The sequence below is a fragment of the Corvus moneduloides genome, chromosome 7 (genome assembly GCF_009650955.1).
Source record: "Corvus moneduloides isolate bCorMon1 chromosome 7, bCorMon1.pri, whole genome shotgun sequence".
In the NCBI taxonomy this organism is placed as follows: Eukaryota; Metazoa; Chordata; class Aves; order Passeriformes; family Corvidae; genus Corvus; species Corvus moneduloides.
The window spans coordinates 33,262,951-33,290,622 of NC_045482.1; the positions used below are offsets into that span (position 1 = coordinate 33,262,951).

The 27,672-nt window shown below is 42.8% G+C and overlaps 2 protein-coding genes across 2 annotated transcripts; one reads left to right on the forward strand and one right to left on the reverse strand.

The window, feature by feature from the left end:
* The first annotated feature begins 434 nt into the window (after positions 1-434).
* UBXN4 (UBX domain protein 4) lies at positions 435-15,130 on the forward strand. Its single transcript, XM_032114811.1, has 13 exons — positions 435-579; positions 6,046-6,148; positions 6,996-7,024; positions 7,861-7,979; positions 8,563-8,731; positions 9,174-9,276; positions 10,838-10,892; positions 11,041-11,205; positions 11,997-12,124; positions 12,834-12,936; positions 13,273-13,404; positions 13,731-13,939; positions 14,509-15,130. Exons 1-13 carry the CDS (start codon positions 501-503, stop codon positions 14,645-14,647), a joined length of 1,533 nt encoding a protein of 510 aa, XP_031970702.1. The 5' UTR covers positions 435-500; the 3' UTR covers positions 14,648-15,130.
* A 508-nt stretch (positions 15,131-15,638) lies between these two features.
* Positions 15,639-27,513, reverse strand: LCT (lactase). Its single transcript, XM_032115252.1, has 12 exons — positions 26,683-27,513; positions 25,653-26,298; positions 22,768-24,327; positions 22,166-22,434; positions 21,729-22,019; positions 20,682-20,880; positions 19,813-20,015; positions 19,332-19,441; positions 18,665-18,799; positions 17,641-17,864; positions 16,512-16,748; positions 15,639-15,852 (listed from the first exon to the last, which is right to left on the reverse strand). The coding sequence occupies exons 1-12, from the start codon at positions 27,454-27,456 to the stop codon at positions 15,641-15,643; spliced, it is 4,860 nt and encodes a 1,619-aa protein (XP_031971143.1). The 5' UTR covers positions 27,457-27,513; the 3' UTR covers positions 15,639-15,640.
* Between the last annotated feature and the right edge of the window lie 159 nt (positions 27,514-27,672).

Consider the following 27,672-nt stretch of genomic DNA (forward strand, 5'->3'; position numbering starts at 1 on the left):
TCCGTGGGAGAAGAGCCCGACGCACACCTGGCTACACCTTCCTGCCAGGGTGTTGTAGAGAGCGATAAGGTTCCCCGAGCCTGCTTTTCTCCAGGCTGAGCCGCCCCCTCAGCCGCTCCTCGCAGGACTTGTATTAACGAGATCCCCTCTCAGCCCTCTCTTCTCTAGGCTAAGCAGTCGCAGCTCCCACCGCCTCTCCTGACGCCCCGAGCCCGTTTCCCAGCGGGACAGCTCAGGGGACGATGCCCAGCTGTGGAAGGACGCGCAGCATTCGCTGAGGCACCAAGATGGCGCCGGGCTGAGGGGGGGGGCGGGACCCGCCACCACCCCCCCGCGCACGATCGGGGCGGGGGGGCAGGAGGAGCGCGTGCCGCGGGCGGCCGCCAATCAGGGGGGTGGCGCCGGGCGGCGCGCGCAGGCGCGCGGGGGGCGGTTGGCGCGGCGGCGGCGCAGGCGCAGTGCCGCTGTCGCTGAGGGCGGCGGGTGCCGGCGGTCCCACGATGTGGTTCGGCGGCTCCGTCCCCGCCGCCATCGCCGCCGCCAAGGAGCGAAGCTCCGTCTTCGTCGTGTTCGTGGCAGGTACGGTACGTCCCGGGGCCGCCCGCTGCTCCCGCGGGCAGGCCCCAGCAGCGCCTTCCCAACTGTGTCCCGCCCGCTGCCCCTCCCGCCGAGCGGGATTTGTGCTGTGTCAGCCTCAGCCCGCGGTATCGGTGTCCGGCCCCCGCCCGCCCGTGTAGTGGAGCGGAATCGCCCGTCCGATGTGTCGCTTTCCCCTTCGTTCTGCCCTTCTGTACTGGGTTGTCGCCGGTGCAGCTCTCGGGGCTGTTTAGTGTGTTTTGTTTCCTTTCCTCGTACCGACAGTGCGTGTTTCATAACAATGTAATTGGAACCTGTAGGAATTCACATCGTTTCATGTACACTGCCTTTCTGTCTGAAAAAGAGATGGGAAGGAGGACATAGTGTTAAACTGCGCCAGAGGAGGCTTAGGTTGGACACTGGGAGGAATTTCTTCCCGGAACGGGTGATTAGACATTGGGACGGGCTGCCCAGGGAGGCGGTGAGGTTCCTGGGGGTGTTCCAGGAAAGCCTGGACGTGGCACTCTGTGCCATGGTCTGGTTGACACGGTGGTGTTTGGTCATAGGTTGGACTCGATGGTCTCACATCGAGTCTTTTCCAACATGACTGAAACTGTGATAATCTGTGATTAGACAGGCTCTTTAACTTATTTTTGGGGTTTTGTGTATCTCAGTGTGTGTTGTTTCTTAAGCTTTTACTGTTTCAAGTTCTCGTGGCTTGAAGTTTTTCGGATGTCTCATGAAGCAACAGCAATGTTAAAAGTGTGGCTTAGTGTTGTTCTCTTAAGAACTGTTGAACTGTGGGACTTGCGTGGCTTCAAGAAGTTCACTCCCAAAGGGGATGTAAACAGAAAAGTGCAGTTAAATTCCTTTGCTGACACAACTCTCTATGTATTTGGAGAACAGCATTTTCTGCTGGATAGTAAACATACTGAGAGAAATCAAGGTCTTGTCAGACCACAGACTGAGCTGTGTTGGTGTTGGAGTAAGGGATGGGGTGGAGCAGTTCATGAAGAACCACAGCCCGTGGGAAAGAGTCACGTTGCAGAATTTGGGAGGGACCCCACGCTGGAGGAGTGTGAGGAGTTCAACCCCTTAGGAGGAAGGAGCAACAGAGACAAGGTGTGAGAAACTGATTGCAGGAAGGGTGGGGAGAAGATTTTTTTTTTTTTATTTCTCATGATCCTGCTCTGACTTTTGATTAGTAATAAGTTAAATAAATTTTTCCCCAAGTCATATCTGTTTTGCCTGCGATGGTAGCAGGTGAGTGATCTCTCCTTGCCCTTATCTCTTCCTATGAGCCTTCCATTACATACTCTCCCCTGCCCAGCTGAGGAGGGCAGTGACAGAGGGACTTTGGTGGGCCTCTGCGTAGTTTCAACTTGATACATATATCAGGGGCTGAGAAATGCATGTTGTAACTCATGTCCAGTATTTTTTATGAAACAAAAATTGTGCACAAAATGGGGCCTGTTAGATGCTGATGTTTACCTTGTGGATATTGGAATATGTAGATATACAGGGGAGGTATATTTATGGTTGCAGGGATGTAACCTAGTTTTGTCATTGTGGTGTGCTGTGAGGATTTGTTTTGTTTGTTCTTACAAGTCCTGGAAAAGGGAGAGTGTGACTTTAGCCAGCCACATCTCTGAAGTGGAAGAGTTGGAGAGTTCTGCCAACATCTGGTCCACCGTGGGCACCGTGGGATCAGGGCAGCTGACCTGTGGCAGAGCTGATCATGAAGCAGTTCTATTACATGTGCTGGGAAAGGGAGTTGGGAAGCCCAAGAACTTTCTTGCTGTGTGTGGAAGCAGCCGTGTTTGAAGGATGTGGAGTGCTGAAAGAATAGTCTGGTTTTGTGTTAGCAGAGACTGGGTTTGTTGTTTGGGCAGAAATAGGTTTCAAACTGCACCATGATGGTAACTTTGAGCCTTTACACTCCACAGTTCCCATTGGAGACAGGCATTTGAAAGCAGCTGGAGAACAGGCTTTCTGCAGTGTTTGGTTCTGTACACTCCATCTAATAACATCTAGGGGACAAAAAATGACTAAAGGAAAAAAAATTAGTGAGAGAAATTGAAAATATAAGTTAACTATCATTTTGGGGTGGCCATTGTGGAGGATAGCTATTAGGTACAGTTGACAAAAATTAGGAAATTCTGATATGTCCATCTGTGTTTGGTTTCTGCCACCATCTGCCTGTCCTTCTTTCCCTCTCCTCTGCACTTCACTGACATTTTCACTAGAAAATGAAGAAGTGGATTATTCTTTCTGCTTCCAGAAATATTTTCTAGTCAAGCAAGGAATAATGTGGTTATTTATCTTAAAAATGAGGTGGCGTTTGTGACTGTAAGTGCACATTGTTCAAGCAGGTTTCTCCTTAAGCGTTTTTGCTTGCAGGTATAATCCCAGCATTTTTGAGCTTAGTGTTTAAAACCTTCATGGCACATTCTGGTGATGGGATGGTGTAAGTGTATCAAAGATCCCCTTGAACTCATGGGAAGTTACAATAAAAGGGATTGCTCCATTCTCTTCAGAGAGCATGAGGCGAAGCGTGTCTGCCTTAGGAAACTGGTTTGAAGTGTTAAGGTGAGATGTTAGAGGCCTCTGAATGCACCAGGAGAAGGAGCTATGTTTAGGGAACAGACAAGTTACTTTGTGGCATCAATTAATTGCCAGCAGCAATTTCCCTGTGTTGCTGCACAGGGAGACCATTCCTGGTAGTGAAACAGGACGGGCAATGCAGGTGCCCCAGGGAGTGGTGTGAAGTTGTGTCAGGGGAGGTGTAGGCTGGATATCAGGAAAAGGTTCTTTCCCCAGAGCGTGTTGGGCAATGGAACAGGCTCCTCAGGGAGGAGTTTAGGGAGAATTTGGAAAACACTGTCAGCACAGGGTGGGATTTTTGGGGTGTCATGTGCAGGGCCAGGAGTTGGACTTGATGATCCTGGTGGGTCCCTTCCAACCCAGCATATGTTATGATTCTCTGGTATCTTGTTGGTAGCTGTTCTCTAGATGATTTTGTAGCCTACAGAGTTAAAAAAAGCCTTTTGTTTTTGAGGCACTAAACTAAAGTTAATAGTTCATTTGATACAAAACCTCCTCTATTCTGACTGAGTTCTATAAGAAAGTTAGACATGTTCTGATCATGAAAATACCAGGCCACTCATAAAAAGTGCTTTGCAGAGTGAAAAAATGAAGGGGTGTATGTGTGACAATAAAAAGCTTTAAGCAAAAATGTTTGTTTCTTTTTAATAACGTTTGTAGCAATCCTCCTCCCTTTGTTCATGACTTTATTAACTTAATAATTTTTTTACAAAATGGTGATTTGCACTCATAAGCTGTTTGTTAGTTATTTGTAGCCAAGATGTATCAAGGCACTTTTCAAGTTAAATAAGGGAAATGACGCAAAGGAGGAAGAGGAGTCGAACGGTTTAATGTCCTGGCTTCCTGGCATTTCCATAATGGCAGTTCTATTCTTACTGAGTAGTTATGAAATGTTGGACATGGAAAAGTCAGTTGGTCTTATCTGTCTCCTTCTGAAAGGAAAACACTTCCCTGATGACTGCGTGCTGAGGAATAAGGGAATTAAAGTCTTCTGACAACTTGTGATGGTTTTGAGTAAGTTCCTTGTACAGGAAAGAAATTATTGCAGAAAAAGAGTCTTGTCCAGTGTATGAATCACTTGAGAAATTATTGATATTTTCCCTATATAAATTTACCTGATCAGCTTTAAGAGATGAGGAAGTGTGACTGTGAATTGTTTATAGATCATTCCACTAAGTGAAATAAAGTGATATTTTTGTTTGAGAAACAAGAAATCCGAGAGTTTTGGGAACTAGAATTTTGAGGCTGTTGTGCTGGCTCAGTGTTTAGCAGAATTATGAATTATGTCAAGTTCTGCTGTGCTTGACCTCTTGACTTTTCTGATGTTTTTCTTGTGACCAGGCAGTTTTGATTTCAGGATATAATTACTACTACAAAACTGTAATAAATGAACCGTAGCCTCTAAATGAGAAAGGGTTATCAAAACAAAAAATGTATGAGAATAAGCAACTGTTCAGTGGGTAGTCACAATATTAATCAGTGCATCATGGCACAGAGCTTTATAAAATGTCAGCTATCAGCATTTTCATTCAGTCATCTCTCAGAGTGTACTGTGAGCAGTCTCTGACCTGTTTGTGTCTTTCAGCATTCTTTTTTCTCCAGCAGTTGTTTGTGTGGAAAAGTTAGTGTTAGGCAATAATTTAGATATTTTTAGTAGCCTAATCGGATGAGCACATGTCCTTTTGAAAAAGTGTGTGGTGAAGCAGCTGTCTGCCTGTGAGCGTTTGGAAACAGGAGAGGAGGCCGAGCTGCTCTGGGCACAACAGCTGCATCCATTGACCACACTTGGAAGCACTGCACTTAAAGCAAGAGGAAAGGTTCCCACATAAAATAGCATAAATATTTGCTTGCTTACACAGAATAATAATAATAGAGGTAGGTACTTTCTTACTTGCTCCAGTAATTCCAGGGAAAAATTGAGACATACGGTTGAAAAACACTTTTTCAAAATTGTATTTTTGATACACGCCCCTGTGAGGGGCCTTGTGACCAGACAGTAGCACTTCACTGGGAGATTCCACATATAATTCCTGATCTTTAACAAGTCAAAAATATTGCATGGAATGGCAACTGGGATGAAACAAACAAGTGGTTTGTTGTTGTCACTGAATAATGGACTACTATACTTCTATACTTGTGACTCAGATTCTTCATCAAGACTGCAGTCCATTCCAAGCTGCTAGGAAGTAATACAGATTGAAGATAAAGAAATGGTTGCAGGCCAGTGTACTTGTTGAAAGATGGTTAATACTCATCAGAATCTATTTATTAACCCAGACGCTCACTAAACTGGTGCTTTGGAAGATAAATGTATGATTGATATGTTTCATCTGATTAAAATAACACCTCTGAATCTGTGGCCCCTGAACACCTTCTCAGCTTCTCTTACCCAAGTAGTTCCTCTGGTCTTGTTATTCTTGTTCCTCTGTGCTCCTCACTCTTTTTCCTCCCCTCCTGTTACTGTTCATGTCAGGAACTGGCATACAAAACTAAGTTACAAATAATCTGCAAATAAATGTCTCTTGGTTTGGGCATCTTTTTAACACTGTCAAACTGTGAAACCTTACCTGCCGAATTATGTGTTACAGGAAGTGGAGAACATAGTTTTACCTACTAGCAGCTGATGTACTAATACGTAATTAAATTTATAACGAGGGGCAAACAGAGGATAGTTTTGACATGTTATCGAGGTGAACAAGCTGGAGTGAATTGTCTCCAGATGACAAAAAAAGCCCATTATAAATTGACTTGAAAATAATCCCCAGAGTGTCTTACAAAAGTGATTCCAAGTGATTGAAGCAATCAGTTTCAGGACAGAAACAGCAATTCATGGTGGGTTTAACTCATGTGTGCTGTGTCTTGCAGGAGAAGATGAACAATCTACTGAGATGGCTGCAAGGTGGGAAGATGAGAAGGTGACTGAAGCTGCATCAGATGGTTTTGTTGCTATTAAAATCGACACCAAAAGGTTTGATTCTAATTCTATCCCTTATACAATCTTTCATTGATGATAATGAGAGTAAGAGGCTTTTGAAGTCCTCACCCTGATTAGGAGATAGTCTAAACACAGGGTTCCAGAATAGAAGTGAATTCAGTAGTCCTGAAGTCACCAGAGCCTGAGAAAATGTCAAAAATTATTGTTGTGTTCTGCACCTACTCACTGTGTATTTCAGACTGTATTCCAGTACTACTAACAGAATCCTTGAAGTTGCCCTTTCTCAACAGGAAGAGACACAAAAATGCTATTAAAAATGCTGGAATAAAAATGCAACTGCTAGAGGCAGTTCTTGATTTGCCAAGTTACATAATGAATTTTAAACCTTTCATGAATTTAGAAAGATAAAAATCTGTAAAGCCGCAGAGAAATTGTGTTTGCCTCCATTGTAACACATAGAATGGAGAAGCATTTAAGTTCCTGGGTAAATTACTCAGCTATTTTTGTTATGTTTGTGTTCCAGTCCATGTGCACAGAGTGCATTGACATTTCCCCAAATGGTATTATTTTGAAATGCTCTATAGACTTTTTATTAGTTTTACTACATTATTTGTGCTCAATAGACTAGATTTCTTTTTCCTGAATTGCCTCTTAGCACTGCTTTCCTAATTCTTATGTAGTCAACTGTGATAACCAAAGATTGTCACCATGTCAACACTTTTGCAGAATGTTAATGATAAGATGCAATGCAAATTTGCTTTTAGTGTTCTCTCAAGTATTTAAATAGTTTTGTAGGACAGTTATTTTTATGATGAAAGACTTAATCTGAAGTTGTTGCAAAATGATTGCTCCTCCTAAATGAATCTTTTCTTTTAAACAGTGAAGCATGCCTGCAGTTTTCTCAAATTTGTATCCTTTGAGATCCGTTTACATGCTACATTATGATTACAGATAATTGCTCTTTACAAGTTAATACCGTTCTTAAGACAAATACTTACAAGCAATGTTACTGAAAATACTTATTTTGGCACAAAACCATGCAATGAACTGTGTAGTTAATAGATACCATCTGTGTATTCAACTTGCTTTCAGTTATTAGAGAAAGTGAACAAACTAGGTTTTTTTTATGTTAATCCTATGTAATTCTCTAAATAGAAAATTATCTCAATCTTTATGTAATCAAAATAACCTGTTGGTCCTACTAATCAGTATTAGAAAACAAACAAAAAATGCTTTCAATTATGAGCTGGGGCTCACAGGTGCAGAGGAGGAGGAACAAGCAGTGGCCTGGGTTCTGTCACATACACAGGTGTGAAGTCAGGCAAACCCCTGCCTTCCTTAAGTAGGTCACTGCTTACAGGTCATTAATTCTGTGTGATGCTGGGAATTCTGTATCTTAACTTGGATTTCCATCATGCTGTGGAGATTTCATTACTGTCTATTTAAGATGTCTGACACTAAAACAAAATCATTCTCAAATCAAAGCATAATCAGTTGCCAGAAGAGTTGAGGAAAAATATTTTGACAGAAATCAGTACAGAGAAAAGAAGAAATACTATCCAATTGCATGTAAGATTTGCCAGCATCTTTTTCTTTTTTCTTTCCTCTCTTGGCCTTGACTACTGGTGACCAGTTGGAGGTAAGAGTATTGGGCTAGAAGCTCCTGTAGGAAGCATGTCTGCTTTGGCCTGTACAGTTACTCTGTCAGCCTCTGTCATTCATTGCCCTTAACTGTCGCTGTGCAGATCCCGTAGTGTGCGTCCCATCCAGTTTTTTTATAGGAGACAATGGAATCCCTTTGGAAGTTATTGCTGGCAGCGTTTCTGTGGAAGAGCTGGTTACCAGAATCCATAAAGTCAAACAGGTAATGCTTGCTGACACACTGGATCTTCCAGATGGACTTGGGTGTGCTCAGGACAGTGATGGCCCTGGCCCTTAGCTTGTGCCTTTGGGAAGTGTGAGTTACGGGTTCTGTCCTTCCAGCAATAAAATCTGCTACCTTGAATTCGGTACACAGGTTGGAAGCACTGTGCACAAGTGCTGCATTCATTTTTGTTTGGTTTAGGTTGTCTGTGTAAACCCACAGCATTGAAGAAATGTGTCAAGAACTCTAAACTGAAATGACAAAATGTGACAACTCACCTTTAAGGGGTTTACTCTTAAGCTCATATGTGGTTTTGGAATATTGTTCTGTAATGTAGATTTATAAAATTATGCTATAGAATATAAAATAAGTGTAGATAGCTTTATCACTTTGATTTCAAGTGGAAGACTAAAATTAAAAAAATGAAATGCATGACTGCACCGTACTCAACAACATGTGGTAATTCTAGTTTTATGTTTTCAATAGGACTGATTCCTCAATAATAATTCAGTCTTGATATTTGAACCTGTGGAAAAAATTTGAACTTTCATAGGCTCCATTGTTTCTGTTCCCAATTTCTTAGATGCACACAGGGAAAGGGCGGCCTTTGGAAAACGGCAGTCAGTCATCTGTTCCCTGTCCCTCCCCTCAGTCTGATGGTGCTCCAGAAAGTGCAGAACCCAGAGCAGCAGGGGTTTGTGACTCTCCTCAGTCTGTTACGCCTGAGACAATAACATTTTCTGCTGGTAATGGTTAGTGTTTTGACACAAATGCCACCTCATTTGCTTTGGAACTGGTTTTTCTTAAGTTGTTACATGATGGTACATAAAAGGCAATATATTGAGCAGACTCATTGAGGAAAAACTTGGATATTCGAGAATGCTTTGTTCAAGTCTAGAGGGAAAGATAACTTGTCGTTCTGCTTAGTTTTCATAAGTGAGGAATCTATGGTTTATAACTCAATAAAAATTGTGTATGCTTTCCTGAAAAAGGATTAAATTAAAAAGTTCTTTTGGGTTAGTAACCTGAAACCAAATAGTTGAAGGGGGAAATCTAAGTAGCAGAACCTCATATCTCCTTGAGATATCCCAGTTGCTGTAAATTTTGACTAACAATGAGCCTAATAATTCTTATGACAAGAAATACACCTTTTCTTTTTTTCTTATGCATTGCTTTCTTGTAAATCCCTTGAAGATGAAGCAAATTCAGGTCAAGCAAGCCAGGAAGCAACTAATTCTGCAGATGAGCAAGTGAATGATGCTCAGCCGGTGAATGATCTTACACTCAAAGTAGAAAGGCAAGTCTTGTTTTGCGGACTTCTTAATGTGTTGTATTTGTTTCTCAGGAGGCAGTTTTGTTGGGTTTTGGGTTGGTTTTGAGTTTTCTTAAGAAACATGTATAATTACAGGATTTTGGTGCTTAATCTGTTGTCATCTGGCAAAGATTTATGTGGTCTTATTTTTTATTAGATGTCTGTGACAATTCTAGGGCTGATACTAAATGAGGTTTTTAATTAATCTCATTTTTCATGTACTTTGAAAGAAATAGGTAATTTGGAAAACTGTATATGTTCACCTTTGATATAACTTCACTAGAGATTATATGTTTGCTGCAAGTTCTTGAATGAATTGAAACATTGAACGGAAAGCACTGGAAATTGGTGTAATAAAATGCCAACCTAGGTTTTGTCTAGAGATCATCTTATTTCTTCTTCTTCTGATTGATTTGATGGCTGTAGTTTGGGGATATTGGAAACGTCAAAGGAATCCTATTCTGAGACTCGTGCTTTGATCTGTGAACAGTAATGAGTTGAGTTTAGTTTTTTGAAGTATGATGATCAGAAACACCAGGTTCAAAACATGATTAATTCCTTTCATTCATTGTCTTTAAATATAGGATATTGTTTATAAACTTGTTTTTAGTAAGACTGATACTATTTGAAATATCCTGTCTTAAACTGTAACACATATTTAGCAAATAGGAATATTTATACTGCTAAAATATATTTTAAAGCCTTTTCATGCTTTATTTCAGTTTTCTTCTGAAGTTATGGGACAAGAGGGATAATTTTTACTTATCACTGATAAGACAATACAGTCAATATTTAAATATAATTATCATTGTTCCTTTTTTAAAAATGCATTCATCTTACATACAAACATGGCATAATTTATCTGCAGCATTTTTTGCAAGGGGGAAAAAGAGACCAAGCTCTGTGGTAATTACCACTTTCTTTTTAAGAAAACAGCTGCCATACAAACATTTTTCTGATTATCTGACTTTTCATGTTGGGTCATGCCTGCCCTTTCCCCAGACTTCAAATATGTTGTGATTTTATTGTCAATCTGTATTTACAAATTTAAGTTCTGTTCTTTTAAGTCAGTCCTTATTCTGAGGCATTTTTCTAGATAGTTGGAACAGATGCATGTGCATCTATGTCAGGGCTATATATTACTTGTGTTCCATTTTAGGAAGTGATGTGCAGAAGAAACCAGATGGCTTAAATAGCTAAGAGATTGAGATTTAGTGTTTCTGTTACCACAGATCATACATTATTGTATGTCTTCATAAGTTGGTTCAACAGTAAGAATATGTAGGATTCTTCATTTACTGGGTGGAAAAAGGACAAAAGGAACATGTTAGAACAACTACTGAATGGGAAAGGAGGTGGTGAAGTCACCACTGCCCTTTGCATGGATGGTGCACCCACATGTGAATGAATCACTGCTGGTACACAAGGTATTAGCAGTGTGCTACAGCTCATTTTCATGTGTTCTCTTCTTCTGGGTTTGCAAATGCTTCATTAACATTTGAAAATACTGCAATTATAACACTTCTCACTACATTCTTAAATTTAGGTTAACAAAAAAGCTTGAAGAAAGACGAGAAGAGAAAAGGAAAGAAGAAGAACAGGTAACACAAAAATGTAAAACCCCTTGCAGGTTTTTTCTTTATGCCCTTATTTGAATAAATGTTTAATTGCTTCTTAAACAAATATACTTCAGTCTTCTCTCTTGCCGAAGACAATTTTGTGGTCCAATTTTTATCTCTCTCTATTCAGAAGGAAATTAAGAAAGAAATTGAAAGAAGGAAAACTGGTAAAGAAATGTTGGAGTACAAAAGGCGACAGGAAGAAGAATTGACCAAACGTATGTTGGAGGAAAGGAACAGAGAAAAAGCAGAAGAGAAGGCTGCTAGAGAGCGCATAAGGCAACAGATTGCAATGGTAAATTTTGCACTTTGGAAGAGAGCTTGCTGCTTCTCTCTCACACAGTGTACAAAAATGATAAATTTTCTCATTTGACGAAGCTTTGAAAGATTGTTCACTTTTCCATTTGGAATCCTGTGGCCTTGTATAGTAACAATTTTAGTTTGGGGTTTATGTAGCATTTTCTATGTATAAGATGAAACTTCTGCTTTCATTTTCACAATTCTTTTCTATCTGAACAAACATTTCTGTCATATTGCTTGAGCCTAGTTGAGAATTATCATATAGACATAAAAATAATTGCAATTTAGGCATGGTACTAAAGGAGAAGCACAGGGAGTATTTAACTGTAGAACGTACACAAGAGGACTGCTCTCAAAATGGTGAGGAGGATTATTTTCTAAGTTTGTATATATGTGTGCCTGTATATGGATGTAAATGGTTGATAACAAGTGAAATTCTTCCTCATTATTAAGTTTTGGTGTAGAACTCTTAGAATTGCAGTCATGTAACTTGTCAGAAGATTTTTGCCTTTATCTTCCCTGGAGTGTTAAGCTTGCATGGGAAGATCATCTATTAACAACTAGTTGTGGGAAGTGACTCAGTGAGAAGAGCCATCTTGGCTAATGACACGAGACTGTGCAGTTTGGCAGTGAATAATTCTTTGCAGTTCTACTGTCTTTTTCTCCATATGGTCTGCTTGTATCTGTGCAGTTGGTTCATGAGTATGGATCATAGCTGTCTGTTTTAATGACTGTTAAGCAACAAGATATGTTAACAATTAAGGTTTCCCTTTGATCCTTCCACAGGATCGTGCTGAGAGGGCAGCTCGCTTTGCAAAATCGAAGGAAGAAGCAGAAGCTGCAAAAGCTGCAGCTCTTCAGGCTAAACAGGCTGAAATAGAGGCCAGAAAAGAGGCAGCTCAAAGGGAGAGAAGGTGAGTTGCAGTAGAGACACAAGTGTGTATTTTGGGGGAGAGAGGTAAAGAAACTTTTTAAAGAGAGTTAATATATCTCCTAATCTCTTGACAACGTGTTGCTGTGTTGAGCTGTTTAAATAGTGACATTAAAAGTAGCTATTTACATGACCACTGTGTTCTTTGATAGCTTTTATCCTTTTGACATTCCTGATCATGAAACACTAACCACCTTTTCTCCTATGTTATTTTAGTTAGATAAGAGCTTTTTGTGTCTGAACTTTGATTTAAATACCAGTATAATGGAGCTTGGTGGGGGACTAGATAAGGTGAGAATGTGAAAGATAATGCCTGGGCAGAACAATGTCAGTACTAGTGGGGAGCGGTGCTGATGCAGCTGCAGGGCTGTGCGTGTGGATGGCTTGGATTCAGCAAGGCTGGGCTGGGGCCATCAGCTGCCCATGTCAGAGCTGTCTCCTGCTTTGCCCAGCACTGCTGGTTCAAGAATTGTCCGAACCTATGGAGTCCTTATATGGAGTTATGGAAGAGATGCATTGTGAGAAACTAGCAGGTGGTTATCCACTGTGAATTCAATCTTACAACCCATCTGCACTGCCCTGAGCAGGATGACTGTCTCTCTCTCCCACATTTCAGTACGACCAAGCTAAAGGCCCAGAGCCTTTGTCTGTAAGTGTTCATGTCCTGACTGACCCCAGTACCTGTCCTGCAGTGCAATAGCCAGGATCCAGTTCCGCCTCCCCGATGGATCTTCCTTCACTAACCAGTTCCCATCTGAAGCACGGCTAGAAGAAGCCAGGCAGTTTGCTGCACAGGTAACTGGGCATTTTGTTTCTCAGCTATGTGCAGATTATGACTTGGTGAACATCAAGTAGTTGTTGATTGTGGCAGTTGTCATCAATTCCTTTCCTTGTTGTTTGAAGGGAATTTTGTAGCAGCCTTCTCCAGTGCCACCAACTGCCTTTGTGTTGCTGCAGTGTATCGTTAGTAAGAGATAGAGAGAAATGAGGGATTTTTCATATCCTACTCTGAGGATGATTGATAGTTTGATGTAGAACTCTTGTTAAGGTATATTCAGCTGGCAAATCTGCAGTAGTTTGAAAATGAACAGTTATAATATAAATAAAATGTTTTCTTTATGTGTTTGACAGACGGTTGGTAACACTTATGGCAATTTTTCACTGGCAACAATGTTTCCCAGGAGGGAGTTTACCAAAGAAGATTATGCAAAGAAGTTACTGGAACTGGAGTTAGCACCCAGTGCTTCAGTAGTATTGCTGCCGGTAGGTGTTGGGTTTTGGTTTGTTTGATTTTTCTTTGTCTTGCAAACAGCAGTACAGTAGCTGGATATTTGCTGTCAGTCAGCCATTATAGTATTTGGTTTGAATTTGAGAATTTTGTCTAAACAGATGGCAAAACTACTTTAGTTTTTGTCAAGACTGATTTGGAGAAGTTTTTCTGAAGTAGGTGAATGGTGATACTTGTCTAATGTGTAACCAAAGTTGTTCTTTTTTGTCTGCTGAGCTACTTCAAAATTATGTGTGAAATACTCTGTCTACAAGAGCACAACTTTAATGCCTAACAAGTTTGCTTTGTGTGTTCATGACAGGCAGGAAGACCTGCTACTTCTGTCGTTCAGGCTTCAAGCAGTGATCTGTGGAAGTTCTTGGGCACAATCCTTTACCCCCTTTTAGCGGTTTGGAGATTCATTAGCAACTTTCTGTTTACGAGCCCACCCCCCTCACAGCCCTCTGGGAGATCAGCTCATCAGCAAGACCACTCAGCTCCCTCAGCGTCAGGCAGCGTGGAGCAAAGCAGGTAAGGCAAACTGTTTAATGCAGCTATTTCTCAAGCTACTTGCTGCAATTGCTCTAATCTTGTGGTGGGGAACTGAACTTGTAATTACACAGTAGAGAAAGCATTGTCTTGCAGTCATTTATGAATAGGGAATTTAGCTGTAACTACAAAGGTGAGCTTCACTTCAGCTGATCCTTTTTGGAAGATAAAAATGTTGGAAATGAGATACCAAACTGTGTCAGTATGGTTGTACAAGAAACACAAGCAGATGAAGTCTGGTTTTGACAGGTTTTGTGTTGCCTAAAGAATGAGATCTCCCATGTACCAGGAGAGCTGCTCAGCTGTTTCTGGTGAAGCAGCAACATATTGCTTCAATGACAGGGAAAATGAGAGTCTGCCAACTCTGTCTGACTTCTAAGTGACAAATTTTCACCCGGGTATTGCTTTCCAAGGAAACAAAAGGCTGAAGAAAAGTATTATTGAGGATAAGAGAAGGAAGGATGCATGATTTGTGTTTATTGCATTTGCTGCTTCTCTTGTGTAATTATTACTGAGGAAACTGTCAAACCTCACTGTTCTTTGTGCCCTAGGCAAGCAGTGAGGAAACGAGTCGTGGAAAAGCGGGGGGAAGACTTCAAAAAAGAAGGCAAAATATACAGACTGAGGACTCAAGATGATGGAGAAGATGAAAACAATACTTGGAATGGAAATTCTACACAACAAATGTAGTTTTGGGTAACTGCAGTTACTATTTGGCTGCTTTTTTTTTTTTTTCTTCTCTTATTTGATCTAAGTCAACTAAAGCTTCTGGACAAGTGGGGCTTACTCTACACTGACAGAATTACTTAATTCTCATTCCTGTGGTGGATTATGGAATAAAGTCACCTATGTCAGAAAAATCAAGTGGGTGTAGGTGAAACCTAGTAAAAAGACTGAAAATCTCCATCAGCTTTCGTAAATATTGCCCTCTGCCATAGAAAGGCACTTTTTAATCTATAAATATTCTGCTATATGAATTTAAGGGCCAGATATATTAATATAAAGGTCATGGTAGACAATGACTGTTTAAAATGAGGGTTTCAGAAGCACTATAAGTAGCAAATCAGATAACTAATTTATGTTTAACTTTCTTCTTGCTTCTGCAACTGCAAGCAAAACCTTGTAGTTTTTAATTCCCTAAGCACTCAATAAACTATTTTCCAGAAAACATAAGTGTCTTATGAAGTTCCTCTGACGTTCTGGTGTCACAAGGAAGCAAGCAGGGCCATGCACTGAAATTTAAAATACAGCACACAAACATTTTGTTCCAGTTAGAATGACTTTGTTGTACATGAAGTAAAGGAAAAGAGGGGTGAAAATCCAATCTGTAAAGTCTAAGAAGCAGAGAACTTCCACAGGTTCCTTTCAGAACTGTTGATTGATGATGATGAAGCAAGGACAGATGCCAGCTGAAGTTGAGAATCCTTATATGCAGATAGCAACAAGCAATTTTACTTTGGTCTTTAAGAAATCAAATCAATAATGCCCATGGACAAAAGAGACAGTTAACATAGAAAAATAATTTTCCTCCCCCTTTTTAAATTGGAAAGCAAACAACAAAATGCTGGGGAGCCATCTCTGAGGCAAGATAGCTGCAATACTGCAAGCACTGGTTTCCTGGTGGTATAGACCTTTTTTTTTAAGAAAAAACAAACCAAACAAACATTTTATCAGGTGGAAATGTTACATTTTATTACTAAGTTCCATATGTGATTGTTTATGGGATCTTTTGGATGATTTTCCATATTTGTATGCAAAAAGAGCCAAGCCCAATGCTCCAACTGCAGAAAGAGCAAAAAGCATATAGAGTGCTATTTCTGCATTCTGGGATGTCAATTCCAATCCCAAAAAACTCACGCTGTCAGCTGCTCCCAGAGTGGGCTCTGTTGGTGTCACTGAACGGGAAAACAATGAGAAAGTGTTAGGCCAGAGCCTGGGGGACCTGTTCCATGCAGGTGTGGGCACTGCTGCTTCCTGCCTCCAACAAGGCTTTCAGCAGTGCTGTCCAGTATTCTGGCAGGGGCCATAATTCTGGGGAATCAGGGGTTGAACCAATTTCAGCTCAGAGTAAATGTACAGCTGAGGCTGATGGTGTAATTCCTGGTGGTACAGGTGAGTATTCTCATTCCCAAACCCCCACACTAACACTGGTGGCTGTTCATTGTACTGCTCCAGTTGAGAAGACACAAATCACAAAAGAATTGGTATTTCCAAAGCCTTACCCAAAACAAGGATTTGTATAAAGCATTCAAAACTTTTTCTAAACAATCTTGTGGGAGTATTGAATGTGTGCGGTTTGGAAAACATCTTGGGCAGTTCTGTTAGAGAAAAGTCTAATGGAATAGCTTTTGCTACATTTTGGAGACCGGCGTGTTAAGGTGCTCTTGCACAAGATTGTGTTGTTGGTCTGGTGTTGCATAGGGAAGTGACATTGATTGGAGTCCTTAAAAATAATAGTGCAGAAAATGGTGGTGTCTCTAAAGACCTTAAGATTATGGAACTCTTTTAGGATCAGATGCAAACACAAAAGCATCATTTCTGCTGCGTCACTTACCTTCTGGCTCCTGTTCCAGACAGGGATGTGGGCCTGTTGCTGGGTCTGGAAACCCATTGCAGTTTATGATCTGTGAGTAATACTTGGCTGAGGCCTTGGGGCGCCGTGGCAAGGCAGGGTCTGAGAAATTTACGTGGTAGAGCCCAAACTTTTCCTGATACCCCACTGCCCACTCGAAGTTATCCATCAGTGTCCACGCAGTGTAGCCCCGTAAGTCGACACCGTCGAGTGCAACGGCTGCAGGCAGAGAAGAGAGAAGAGAGAGCAGGTTGGTGGTCACCCCTCAGCCAGCCAGGGCAGGAAGGTGCTCCAGCACATCCACACTTAGCCCACAGTGAGGTCATTGCCACTTTGGCCTCATTGGTTTTGTTCTCCCTATTCCCATCTCTTTCCTGTGTTGACTTGGCTCAGCGGCTTTGAGGTAGCTCAGCTGCCAAGTTACAGCCAACAAGCAGCCAGGGTAGTTCACTCAGTGCCCAGGAGTGGGCGCCGCTTTTCTCTGCTTCAAAAATCAAAGTTTTTGTTCAAGAAACAAAGGTTTAGGAACAGAGAAGAAAAGCCATCAAAATGCAACCATTGCTTAAACTACTGTATGTGGGGCCTTGCTGCTACAAGGCAGTAAATGAGCACTTCCTGAACACCTGGCTGGCAGTTCCCAGTATGTCAGAAAAGCAAACTGAAAAAGCCCTTTCCTGAAGTTGTTTGACCACTGCTGTAACTGAAACCAGTTTGGGGGTTGGGTTTTTACAGTTTTTTAACAAAGATGCAGTTTTTAGACACAGCAGTAGTCAGACTAGAAGCCAAAATAGGAGTTTATCAGGTAGTAGTACCTTGTCTCACCAGGTGCAGCAAATCAAAGAACCTGCAGGTTACCCCACTAAACCCACAGTTTGTTCTTCCTTTAGATCATCTTTCCTGGCACAGTTGTGACTATCCATGGGGCAGTTTTTGGTAAACCCAAAGGCTGTTGGTAGTGGATTTGGTAAGCCCATGTGACTGTGTAACTTGCAAGTGTGATGGCAGTGGCCTTTCAGCTCTTCAAAACTTGCTTTACACACATCAGTCTTATGGCAAAGCCACTGCTGCTCTCTAGAGCTTTGGCTGACCAGATGTCAATAATCACTCTTACCTTTCAGTGCCTCATTAATGTAGGTCCGATAGTAATGCATTCTCCAAGTGTCATTGAATTGAAAGGCTCCCCTTTCCGAGACCCCATTTTCGGTCACATAAATGGGAGGGTTGTTGTACTCTTCCTTTATCCACCTGAGGATCTTCCTGAATCCAAAGGGCGTCACCTTCAGCCAGATGGAACCAGAGTTCAGCCAGCTGCGGTCGGTCACTGTGGCTGTGCCCCTGTGGAGAAGGACACTGCTCAGGGCCAGTCCCATGTGCCAGGCACCTCCATGCCCAGGGCTGAGGTGCTGCTGGTGCTCACAAGCCTGAAAACCACTTCTCATGCTTTGCTTTACAGTCATACGCTGTGTAAATCAGCTGTGGCTGAGGATGTGATGTTGGTTCCAAACCTTTGTATGCTACAACATCATTTCTACTTTTCAAGACATAATAGAGTGCTTGAGCACACAAAATTGCCCTTTACACCTATGTGCAGGAATGAAAGACAACCCACTGTCCTAAAGGGCTAAACATTAGATAATTTCACCTCTGTGTGGTCCCACCATTACCTGAATTGTCATTAGAAACACTAGTAAACGCCTACTGTTTACCTTTTGAAGCTGGGGAAAGAAATTAGTATATAAATTTAAAATCTTGACTTAGGCATACTTAACCATGAAGTGATTTAGGGTTTGAACTTACATTTATCCAATGCAGTGGGGGACCTAAATCTGTTAAACAGCAAATGGATCAATATCCATAAACCAGGATAACACAGTTCAAACTGCAGACTGGGGGCAGGAAATATGATAAATATTGTTTATCATCTCATGTCTGTAAAAAAAAAGGGCTATTGCTGGACTTTTGTGAAAATAAAAGCACCACAGGTACTGTTTGGATATATTTTTCCTGGTATTGGTTATAACAGCTTAAAACACCTATCTCAGAGCTTTATTTGCTATAAATTTTATACTTGTCAGTTGACCCAGGCTCCAGGTGTGCAGATTTTACTTGACCAATAATTTACATTCATCTCTTACCTATCAGAGTCATATGATATAACACCCTTAGGATAGTTTAGGTTGTATGTTAAAACTGTGGTATAATGATTTAGACCAAAGTAGTCATATGTGCCTTTAATTCTTTGTTTTTCACTCTCAGTAAATTCTGGAAGTCTGCAAGAGAAAACAGAGAATACACTTTGCACACACTCCATGGGTACTGCTGGGATCCCTGGTACCAGCACCACAAGCACAAGGAGAGAAAGTGGGAACTGGGAATGGAAAATTAGAATGTAATTGAGAGGGACCAATGAGTTTACTACATAGTTTTAAGAAAAGTTAAACAAATTTACCACAGGCATCAGGTAAAGTACTGTGTCTAATGCAGGGCAGTTACTGTGTCACTGAGCTGACAATTTATTACCCCAAAGATACATTACATTAGTAAATTTAGTTTGCAAAAGAGGTAAAGACAGGGAATAGGCAAAGCCCCCCTGCCTAGATTGGAACGAAGTGATTTTTAAGGTTCCAACACAAACCATTCTGTGGTTCTATGAAAATGTACACTAGAATTTTTCTGTGAGGATATAATAAGCTTTTGTACAGTAACATTGGAATAGAATCATTGAAATGTATCATTTCTATAAGAAAAGCAGGTTTCAGCACAGTTAGTGAAACAAAAGCAGGTGTGTGCCTGGGCTCTTACCGGGACTTGCTCAGGCCCTGAGCCAGACTTCGTTCCCGAATCCTTCTTTTCATCACTTCATTATAATCACCATTTTTGAAAATGGGATGAGCAAACCACCCTAGAAAAAACTAAACCAGGAAATAAGGGAGGATAAATGATATATCAAAACATGGGATTTAGCCATTCCTCTGTCATGTGCTGCTTTATAGGTGATACCTGAATTTATAACGAACAGGCACACGGAGATACCCAAGGATGGATGCCAATATAACAGGAGTAAATTTAATAAGCTTTTGTCACTGCAACCATATTTTGTCTCATTTCTGTTGCATTCTTGATCAGCCCTCATAAGAGGCTACATACATTTCCATGCAGTGATGCCTCTGCCTCATCCTTTTATTTCAATGAGATGCTGACCTAGGCTCTGGGCACATCCAGCACCTGGAGAGGGGGTGTGACCAGGAGCAGCAGGGAGAGCTATGACCAGGGCTCTCTGTACCTGCAAGAATCGTCTGGCAGCTTCCACATCCTCCTGGTTGTGCGGGTTGCGTGGTTCTGCCCAGTCAGAGTTGATGGTGATGGAGATGAGCCCTCCCTGCTTGGCCCGGTAGGTCTCGTTGTAGAGGTGCCAGACCTCTGCATGTGCCTTGATCAGGTTGTGTCCCACCACGTAGGGAGCACGCCCTGGCCGAACGGAGATGCCTGCAGGGACAGGGACAGCACAGGCAGTGGACAGCACTTCCCAGCCCTCTCATGGCTGCCTCCCAGGTTAACACAACCTCGGGGCACCCAGAACTGCCCCTGGTAAAGGAATGAACATGCAACACCTGGTGCCCCGAGCCCAGCCCTGGGCTGGGATCAGTGCTTGGCACAGGCAGCTGAAGGAGCAGCTGCCATGGGAAGGCTGTGCAAGGAGGACCCTGCATCGCCCCCTCCTCCCTCAGGAGCGGGACATGGGCTGCCAGTCCTGGCAACAGGCTGCTGCTGCCACTATGGAGAGCAGAAAGCTGTGTGTTCAGGTTAGCTCACATCCCCTCCTCTTGGTTCTACCCTGCTGCTAAGCTGTGTCCTCCTCCAGCCCTAACTCTTCTCCACAGTCCCCAGAGGTGTTTTGGAAATGAGGTCTACTCTGGGCAACAAGTGTAATCTAGAGGCTGCAGAGGAGGGGTGGAGTAGAAGAGTGGAAGAAGGAGGATGGGTCTTGGAGGTGACAGGCAGAGAGAAAGGACCACAGCAATCCGATCTGTCCACACCACACTGTCTTCCTTGTTCTACCTTTGCAAGCCCCAAGCAGCTTCTCTGCTGCAGCATAAAACAATTGTGCTGACAGTGCTGTGAAGGCTGTGAGGTTATGCCCAGCAGTCTTACCTGGAGCAGCTGTGCCAACACCATAGCCAAGATATGCAGTGTTGTAGGGTTCATTGAGGGTTATCCAAAATTTCACTTTATCCCCCAGCCTCTGGAAAAGGACCTCAGCATATTCCTTAAACCTCTGAACTATAGTATCATTCTCCCACCCACCGACGTCCTGCAGTGCCTGTGGGAGGTCCCAGTGATAAAGAGTTACCTGTGTGGAAAGACAGCAGGACAAGGGACTCAACCAGTCATTCTTGCAGTAACTCAGACTCATTCATGAACACAAATAAACTGTGCTTTGATCTACAGTTACCTGTTCCTAACGTAGTTTGATGTTCTAGCAATCACTCATGCACTCAGTAAAATACCTTTTTGCCAGTTTCTTTAGGGACTGCCTAATGAAGATGGAACCTTTTACCAAAAACCACCTTGTGACAGCAAGAACTCATCAGTCAAGGACTGCTGCACCTGCACTGATTCTCAGGTGCAATACAATCCACTAGAACACCTGTCTGGGCTGGTGCAGAGGTATGAGGACAGCTCATAGTCACTCAACAGTGCTAAAAGAGCTGATTGATGCAGGGGTGAGGTCACCATCCATTGTATGTGACAAACAACACCGACCAGTGGAGCTTCCTGACTCCCAGGAAAAGAACAAAGTTACATCCATCTCTAAGAAAGGCAAGAAGGAAGATCCTGGGAACTATGTTAGTCAGTCTCACCTCAGTGTCTGGAAAGAACCCTGCATAGGTTCCTGTGGAATCTATTTCCAAGCACATGAGGGATGAGAAGGCAATTGGAAACAGCCAACAATAAGGTTACTGTGGTCTTTCTGGGGAGTAATTTCAACATATCCCTACATTCCAAGTTCCTTTGCTTATTCAATAACCCATGTTTCTTCACAAAATGAAATGAAAAACCATGAAAAACAATTTCTGTGTGGAGAAGGGTATGGACGGAAACACACATGTTGCTCTGAGGAAACACACATGTTGCTCTGAGCATCAGATTTGGGGTTTACTATTTTTTAGTTACCTGAAAGTTACTGGGTTTAGTTACCTGAGGCATAATGTTGGCTGCCAGAAGGGCATCGATCAGCCTTTCATAGTAGTTCAGTCCCATTTCATTGATGTATCTGGTGGTCCCATCTGGGAGGACACGGGACCAGGAGATTGAAAAACGATAGTGAGACACCTTGAGGCTTTTCAGCATTTCCACATCCTCCTCAATCTTGTGGTAGCTGTCACAAGCTACATCTCCAGTTGCATCATTGCCAATTCTCAAGGGAGTGTGGGAATATTTGTCCCAAATGCTAAGTCCTTTCCCATCTGCTCTCCATCCTCCTTCAATCTGTAATTGAAAATGGGGGAGATACTGTTAGCAAACCCAAATTTATGTCTTGGCCTAGCAAAGAATTCAGCCTGTTATTCTTTGTGGTGCCACACAATGAGTTAACTCTCCACAGATACTTCAGGAGCCCATATCAGTTTCCTGACCTGGTAAGCTGCAGTTGCTACGCTCCACCAGAAGTTGTCTGGAAACTCTCCATACAAAAATTCCTCTTCCTTGGGCAGTGGGATGCCGTTACTGCGGATGATTTCTGCATAGTACACAGCAGAGCGCTTTGGCGTTCTTGGCCTGTTGGGGTTGTCAAAATCAATCTGGTGCAATCCAAATTTTGGATCATAACCATCCACCCATTCAAAGTTATCCATCAGAGACCAAACGTTGTATCCTTTCAGATTAACACCATCTACCTTGTAAGCTGAAAGACCAGAAAATAAATGGAGGAGCATCAGTGGCATAATCACACTTTAAATGAATCCTACAGAATTCACACACAAGCACATACAGGCTCCTAGTTACATACAGGTGGCACTGGTCAACTAAGATCATTAAGAGTATCTTCTTGTTGGAGGAAACAAAGCACAACCATGCAAAGGAGATAATAAAAACAAGCACTATGCTTATATTGTGTTCAGACTATTTAAAAACTGATATCAATCGCTTTTAAAAAGTACTCTTCAAAGAACTAAAATAACCAGAAATCTAGAGAGGAGACACACAACACCAACAGAACAAAAGAGAATTCTGGTACCTTTTAAAGCTTCATCAATGTATGTTTTGTAGTAAAATATCCTGGCATTGTCATTAACATCCGATTTGGTCTTTACCCCCACTCCATTCTCAATGATATATATTGGGGGGTTTCCATATTCCTCTTTGATCCAGTTCAGTAGCCTCCTCAGACCCCAGGCCACAGCCCGATGGTCACTGAGAGCTGAGGAAGGCCAGGAGCTGTCAACTGTTTTTGAAAGCTCCTGGTCATACTCGTAAGAGAAGGGCTTCAGACGTGTTGTTGAATGGGTTACAATTTTGGAGGAGTATGTGTTGAAGCAGAAGACATCTGCTGTGCCCCGGATGTATTCACGCTCCTCCTCGGTGAAAACCGGCAGGCGCGACGACGGCAGGTTCTGGAGCTCACTCCTGTTCCCAACTTTCCACTTCATGACCTCGGGGTAGTCCCCATTTTTGAAAATTGGGTGTGTGAACCAACCCACCAAAAACTGCAGGTACCTGTCAGCAGCTTCAATGTCCCTGGGGTCGCTTGGTGTCTTCGGCTCAGCCCAGCTAATGAAGGGGCACAGGGCAACGACCCCTGCCTGACTTGCTCTGTATTTGTCATCGTAGGTATGGTAGGCCCTGGCATGAGCTTTCAGTAAGATGTGGGCAACCCTGTAGGGAGCACTGCCAGGGTCCTTGACACTGGGTGGGAATGTCCCAAGGCCATAGCCCAGCCAGGCAACGATGTTGGGTTCATTGAACGTAATCCAGAACTTCACCCTGTCCCCAAAGGTCCGGAAACAGAAGTCAGCAAAGCTGTCAAACAGGTCAATCAGCTCATCACTCTCCCAGCCACCAATGTCCTGAAGAGCTTGTGGCAGGTCCCAGTGGTAGAGAGTGACAATTGGAGTGATGTTGTTTGCAACCAGTCCATCAATGAGACGGTTGTAGTAGTCAACTCCGTGGCTGTTGATTGAGTTGTTCCTTCCAGTGGGGAAAATTCGAGGCCAAGACAGGGAAAAACGGTAATTCTTTACCCCTAAGGCTCTCAGCAGGTAAATATCTTCCTCCACCTTGTTGTAGCTATCACAAGCTATATCTCCAGTATCATTATTGTTTATATTCCCTGGGACATGGGTGAAGTTATCCCAAATGCTGGGTCCTTTGCCATCGGCATCCCAACCTCCCTCTATCTGGTAGGCAGAGGAAGACACACCCCATGTAAAATCCTCTGGGAATGTCCCATAAAAGTACATGTCTCTTTCATGAGCAGTCTGGGATGAAAACTTCTGCCAGACAACCTTTGCTTTGGAGGGAACTTCTGATGCTGGTAAATTAGGCAGCTTTGATGGCACAGGTCGGTCAAACACCACTGGTGCAGAAGATCTGCCCAAGGCTTTGGATGGAAAACCATTCTTTTCAATAACACTGGAATAGAAGTAAGCAGATGCCTTGGGAGTCCTTGGTCTGTTGCTATCTTCAAAGTTCACGTGATGCAGCCCAAATTTTAGGCTGTATCCCACTGGGCCCTCAAAGCCATCAAGCAGGGATCGAGCAATGTAGGACCGAACATCAACAGCATCCAGTTTCACCGCTGCCACAGAAACAACGAGACACTGTAATTACCCACCCGAACATTTCCTGAACACAGCTCAGCACAACAGAAGCAGCACAGCCAAGGATATGTGTGACAAGCCAAGCACTTACAAACGGTTTTAAAGGCTAGAAAAACCTCCCAAACAATTAAGAATATCTGGCAGAAAAAGCAGTCAGCACAGTAATAGGAGCTGGTGATATGCTTAGTGATAGAAATGTGTGAGAAAAGAAGTATTACTCAAGAGGTATCTGAGTACAGGACACTTGTGCCACTGGTATCCCTTCCCTGTGTTCTTGTTTTCAAGCAGATTTCATCAATTTAGATGTATGGTGCACTTTTAGATTTAACACTGTAATTGAAGTCAAACATTGCAGGTATTTAGAGCTTGTCTATATTCCCTGAGCACAGGAGAGCTTCTTTTAGCAGAACAGTGTACCCAATACCAGCAGAGGCAAGTCCAGCATCCCTCCTCACATTGCCTACAAAAAAAACGCACGAAATCTCTCTCATTCAAAAAAAGTTCACTCCCATGTGCAGTCCATCCTCTTTACTTCTGATGAGGCATAACAGCAATGCTAAATTGTGTTTTCTGTAGCTCTTTCAACACTTCTAGCAGTATGTTGAGATCTACATCAAGAAGATCAAATGCTGATCTTCAGTACACACTGATCACCAACATATTTAATGCATCATATTTAATGTTTTCCTGACAGTATTGTTTAGTCTATCTAGAGAGCATCAGTCAAATCTCTATTTGAAATCTCAGCTCTCTATGCTTGTCCAGAACTTGCCACTAACACTATTTTTATGTCAAACAATACACATCTTGCAAAGATACAAGCATAACTTGAACATTCTACAAGCATAACTTAAACATTCTCAAAATGATTGAGGTAGAAATTTTATGGAGATATTTTCAGTATGAAGTGCTTGCTGCCAGTTAGATCCGATTAATCGGTAGAGGCAGTTCAGCCCCAATTTATGAGATGTCTTCATGCAAGAGCCTGCAGGCCAATCATCTCCAGGGGAGCAGGAGTATATAAAAAACCAGTGTTCTCACAGAGGGACTGACCTTAGGGTCCAGGCTACATTAATCCATAAATATGAAAAATGCATTCCAACATCTAAAGAGAATAGAGAGTTCTGTATCTGGACACCAGAGAGGCTTAAGTATATAAAGTCACACTCATTACCTACACAACAGGCAGCTGACATCACATCACTGTGCAAGTGGTGACGTTTTAAAGTTAACCACCATGGAAGGGCTAGAATAACTACTTGCCATGATTAAAAAAAAATAAAATAATTTCATTTCTCCATACCCTTCAGGGCCTCATCGATGTACTGGCGGAAATAATCCACTCGCAGAGTGTCGTTGAGAAGATCCCTGGTGTCTCCTGTCGGCACACCACTCCCTGCTATGTATATTGGGATCTTTGACCCGGTGTATTCCTGGGATACAAACTTCAGCAGCCTTCTTAATCCCCAAGGGACCACATGGATCCAAGAAGAGGCAGCCTGTGGCCAGGAAGGATCTACATGCAAGGAGAAGTTCCCAATGCTCTCATAGCCTGGTGTGCACATCCCATTAGCCCCGGCACTGACCAGGCGGGAAGTGTAATGGGAAAGGCCAAAGAAATCTGCAGTCCCTTTCACCCAGGACTTCTCCTCCTCCGTAAACACAGGCAGCTGTGCGACTGTTGTGGAGCACTGCTGGTTCACTTCCTGGATCTGAGCCTTCAGCGTATCTGGGTAATCACCATTAACAAATATGGGGTGAGCAAACCAGCCAAGCATGAACTGCAGGTACCTCTCAGATGCCCTCACATCCTCGGAGCTGGTTGGAGTCTTGGGTTCAGCCCAGTCTGAGTTCAGCACCAGCCCCACCTTTCCCAGTTGCTGAGAACGGTATTTGCTGTTATACAGGTGCCAGACCTTGGCATGAGCCTTGAGAATTGTGTGAGCAACCTGGGAGCAGAAAGCAGAGGAAAATGTGTCAGACTGCATTGCATAGAAACTCTTAAGCATTGGGTTTATTGCCACGTGAAAATGTCCTCTCCATCCAAAAGAAAACACCTTGACAAAACAATGATAGACAAGGAGTGTAGGAAGTTTTGGAATAAGCAAAAGAATCTAACTATCCATCAACACCAGCTTTCAGAATAGAAAAATGAAGTAATAACACCTAGCCTCTGTTAACTAACCCATTTTTAACAAGTATCGTAGATCCAACAACCACATTGTTGTCTCAGAGACCACTTTAGGCTTGAACATAGTTAAAGCACAGAACCATCAGAGGAAAACAACCCACCAAGAGTAGCTGCAGGATCCCAATTATTCCTGTGCCCCTACCTTGTAAGATGCTGCTCCCGGGTCAGTGATTCTTGGAGGATGCTCTCCAGTGCCATAGCCAGCGTAGCTGATAACCCAGGGCTCATGGAATGTAATCCAGAGCTTGACCCGATCCCCGAACGTGGAAAAGCAGAAGTCTGCGTAGCTCACAAAAGCATCTATGATACTTTCATTCTGCCAGCCACCAAGAGCCTGCAGAGCTTGGGGCAGGTCCCAGTGGAAGAGAGTCACCATGGGCTCAATGTTAGAGTCTAACAACTGGTCAATTAATCGGCTGTAATAATCAACACCCTTGGAATTGATGGTCTCGTTGGTGCCAGCAGGGAAAATTCTAGACCAGGATAAAGAAAATTTGTACAGCTGGGGGTGAAGACCCCTAAGCAGGTAAATGTCATAGCTGGTTTTATAGTAGCTGTCACATGCCACGTCTGCTGTTTGGTTCATGTGGACATGGCCCCCATGCCCAAACTGATCCCAGATGCTTTCTCCTTTCCCATCCTCTGCCCAAGCTCCTTCGATGTTAAAGGCACCTGTGGATATGCCCCAGAGGAAACCACGTGGGAAAACATCTTGCAGGAAAGAATCCCTCTCCGATTCAGACTGTTCAGCAAACATTTCCCAGACTGTTTGATAGGAGGACCGAGGGGCAAGAACAGCATCTAGGTTTTCCTGCAAAGTATTTGTTTCGCTGGAAATAGAATAAATAGAAGTTAAAATCTCCAAGGTAGATGCATATGCCATAGAACTTGCAAACATGGAGTATAAAGGAATCATGTGGTTCCCATTCAGGTCACATTAGTCACCTATAGCTCCTTTGACATCTGATCAATCCAACCCTGCTGTCTCCCAGCTGGGACACGAAGGTGCAGGGCAGTGGGGTAACCACAGAACAGCTCTTTGCACAGAGAGTCTCATAATTCGTTAGTTAGGCCAGAGGTGCCAACAAAATCCTTGCAGTGAGCAGCAATTTCCCTTGCTACAACTGCTTCA

Coding starts and splice junctions, on each gene's coding strand:
- UBXN4 (XM_032114811.1), top strand. CDS start 501: ATGTGGTTCGGCGGCTCCGTCCCCGCCGCCATCGCCGCCGCCAAGGAG. Junction 6,149..6,995: donor ATTAAAATCGACACCAAAAG/GTTTGATTCTAA, acceptor TCTTTTAAACAG/TGAAGCATGCCTGCAGTTTT. Junction 8,732..9,173: donor AACATTTTCTGCTGGTAATG/GTTAGTGTTTTG, acceptor AATCCCTTGAAG/ATGAAGCAAATTCAGGTCAA.
- LCT (XM_032115252.1), bottom strand. CDS start 27,456: ATGATTCCTTTATACTCCATGTTTGCAAGTTCTATGGCATATGCATCT. Junction 22,020..22,165: donor TAGCAACTGCAGCTTACCAG/GTCAGGAAACTG, acceptor TTTCAATTACAG/ATTGAAGGAGGATGGAGAGC. Junction 19,442..19,812: donor CTGCCAGACGATTCTTGCAG/GTACAGAGAGCC, acceptor TTCCTGGTTTAG/TTTTTTCTAGGGTGGTTTGC.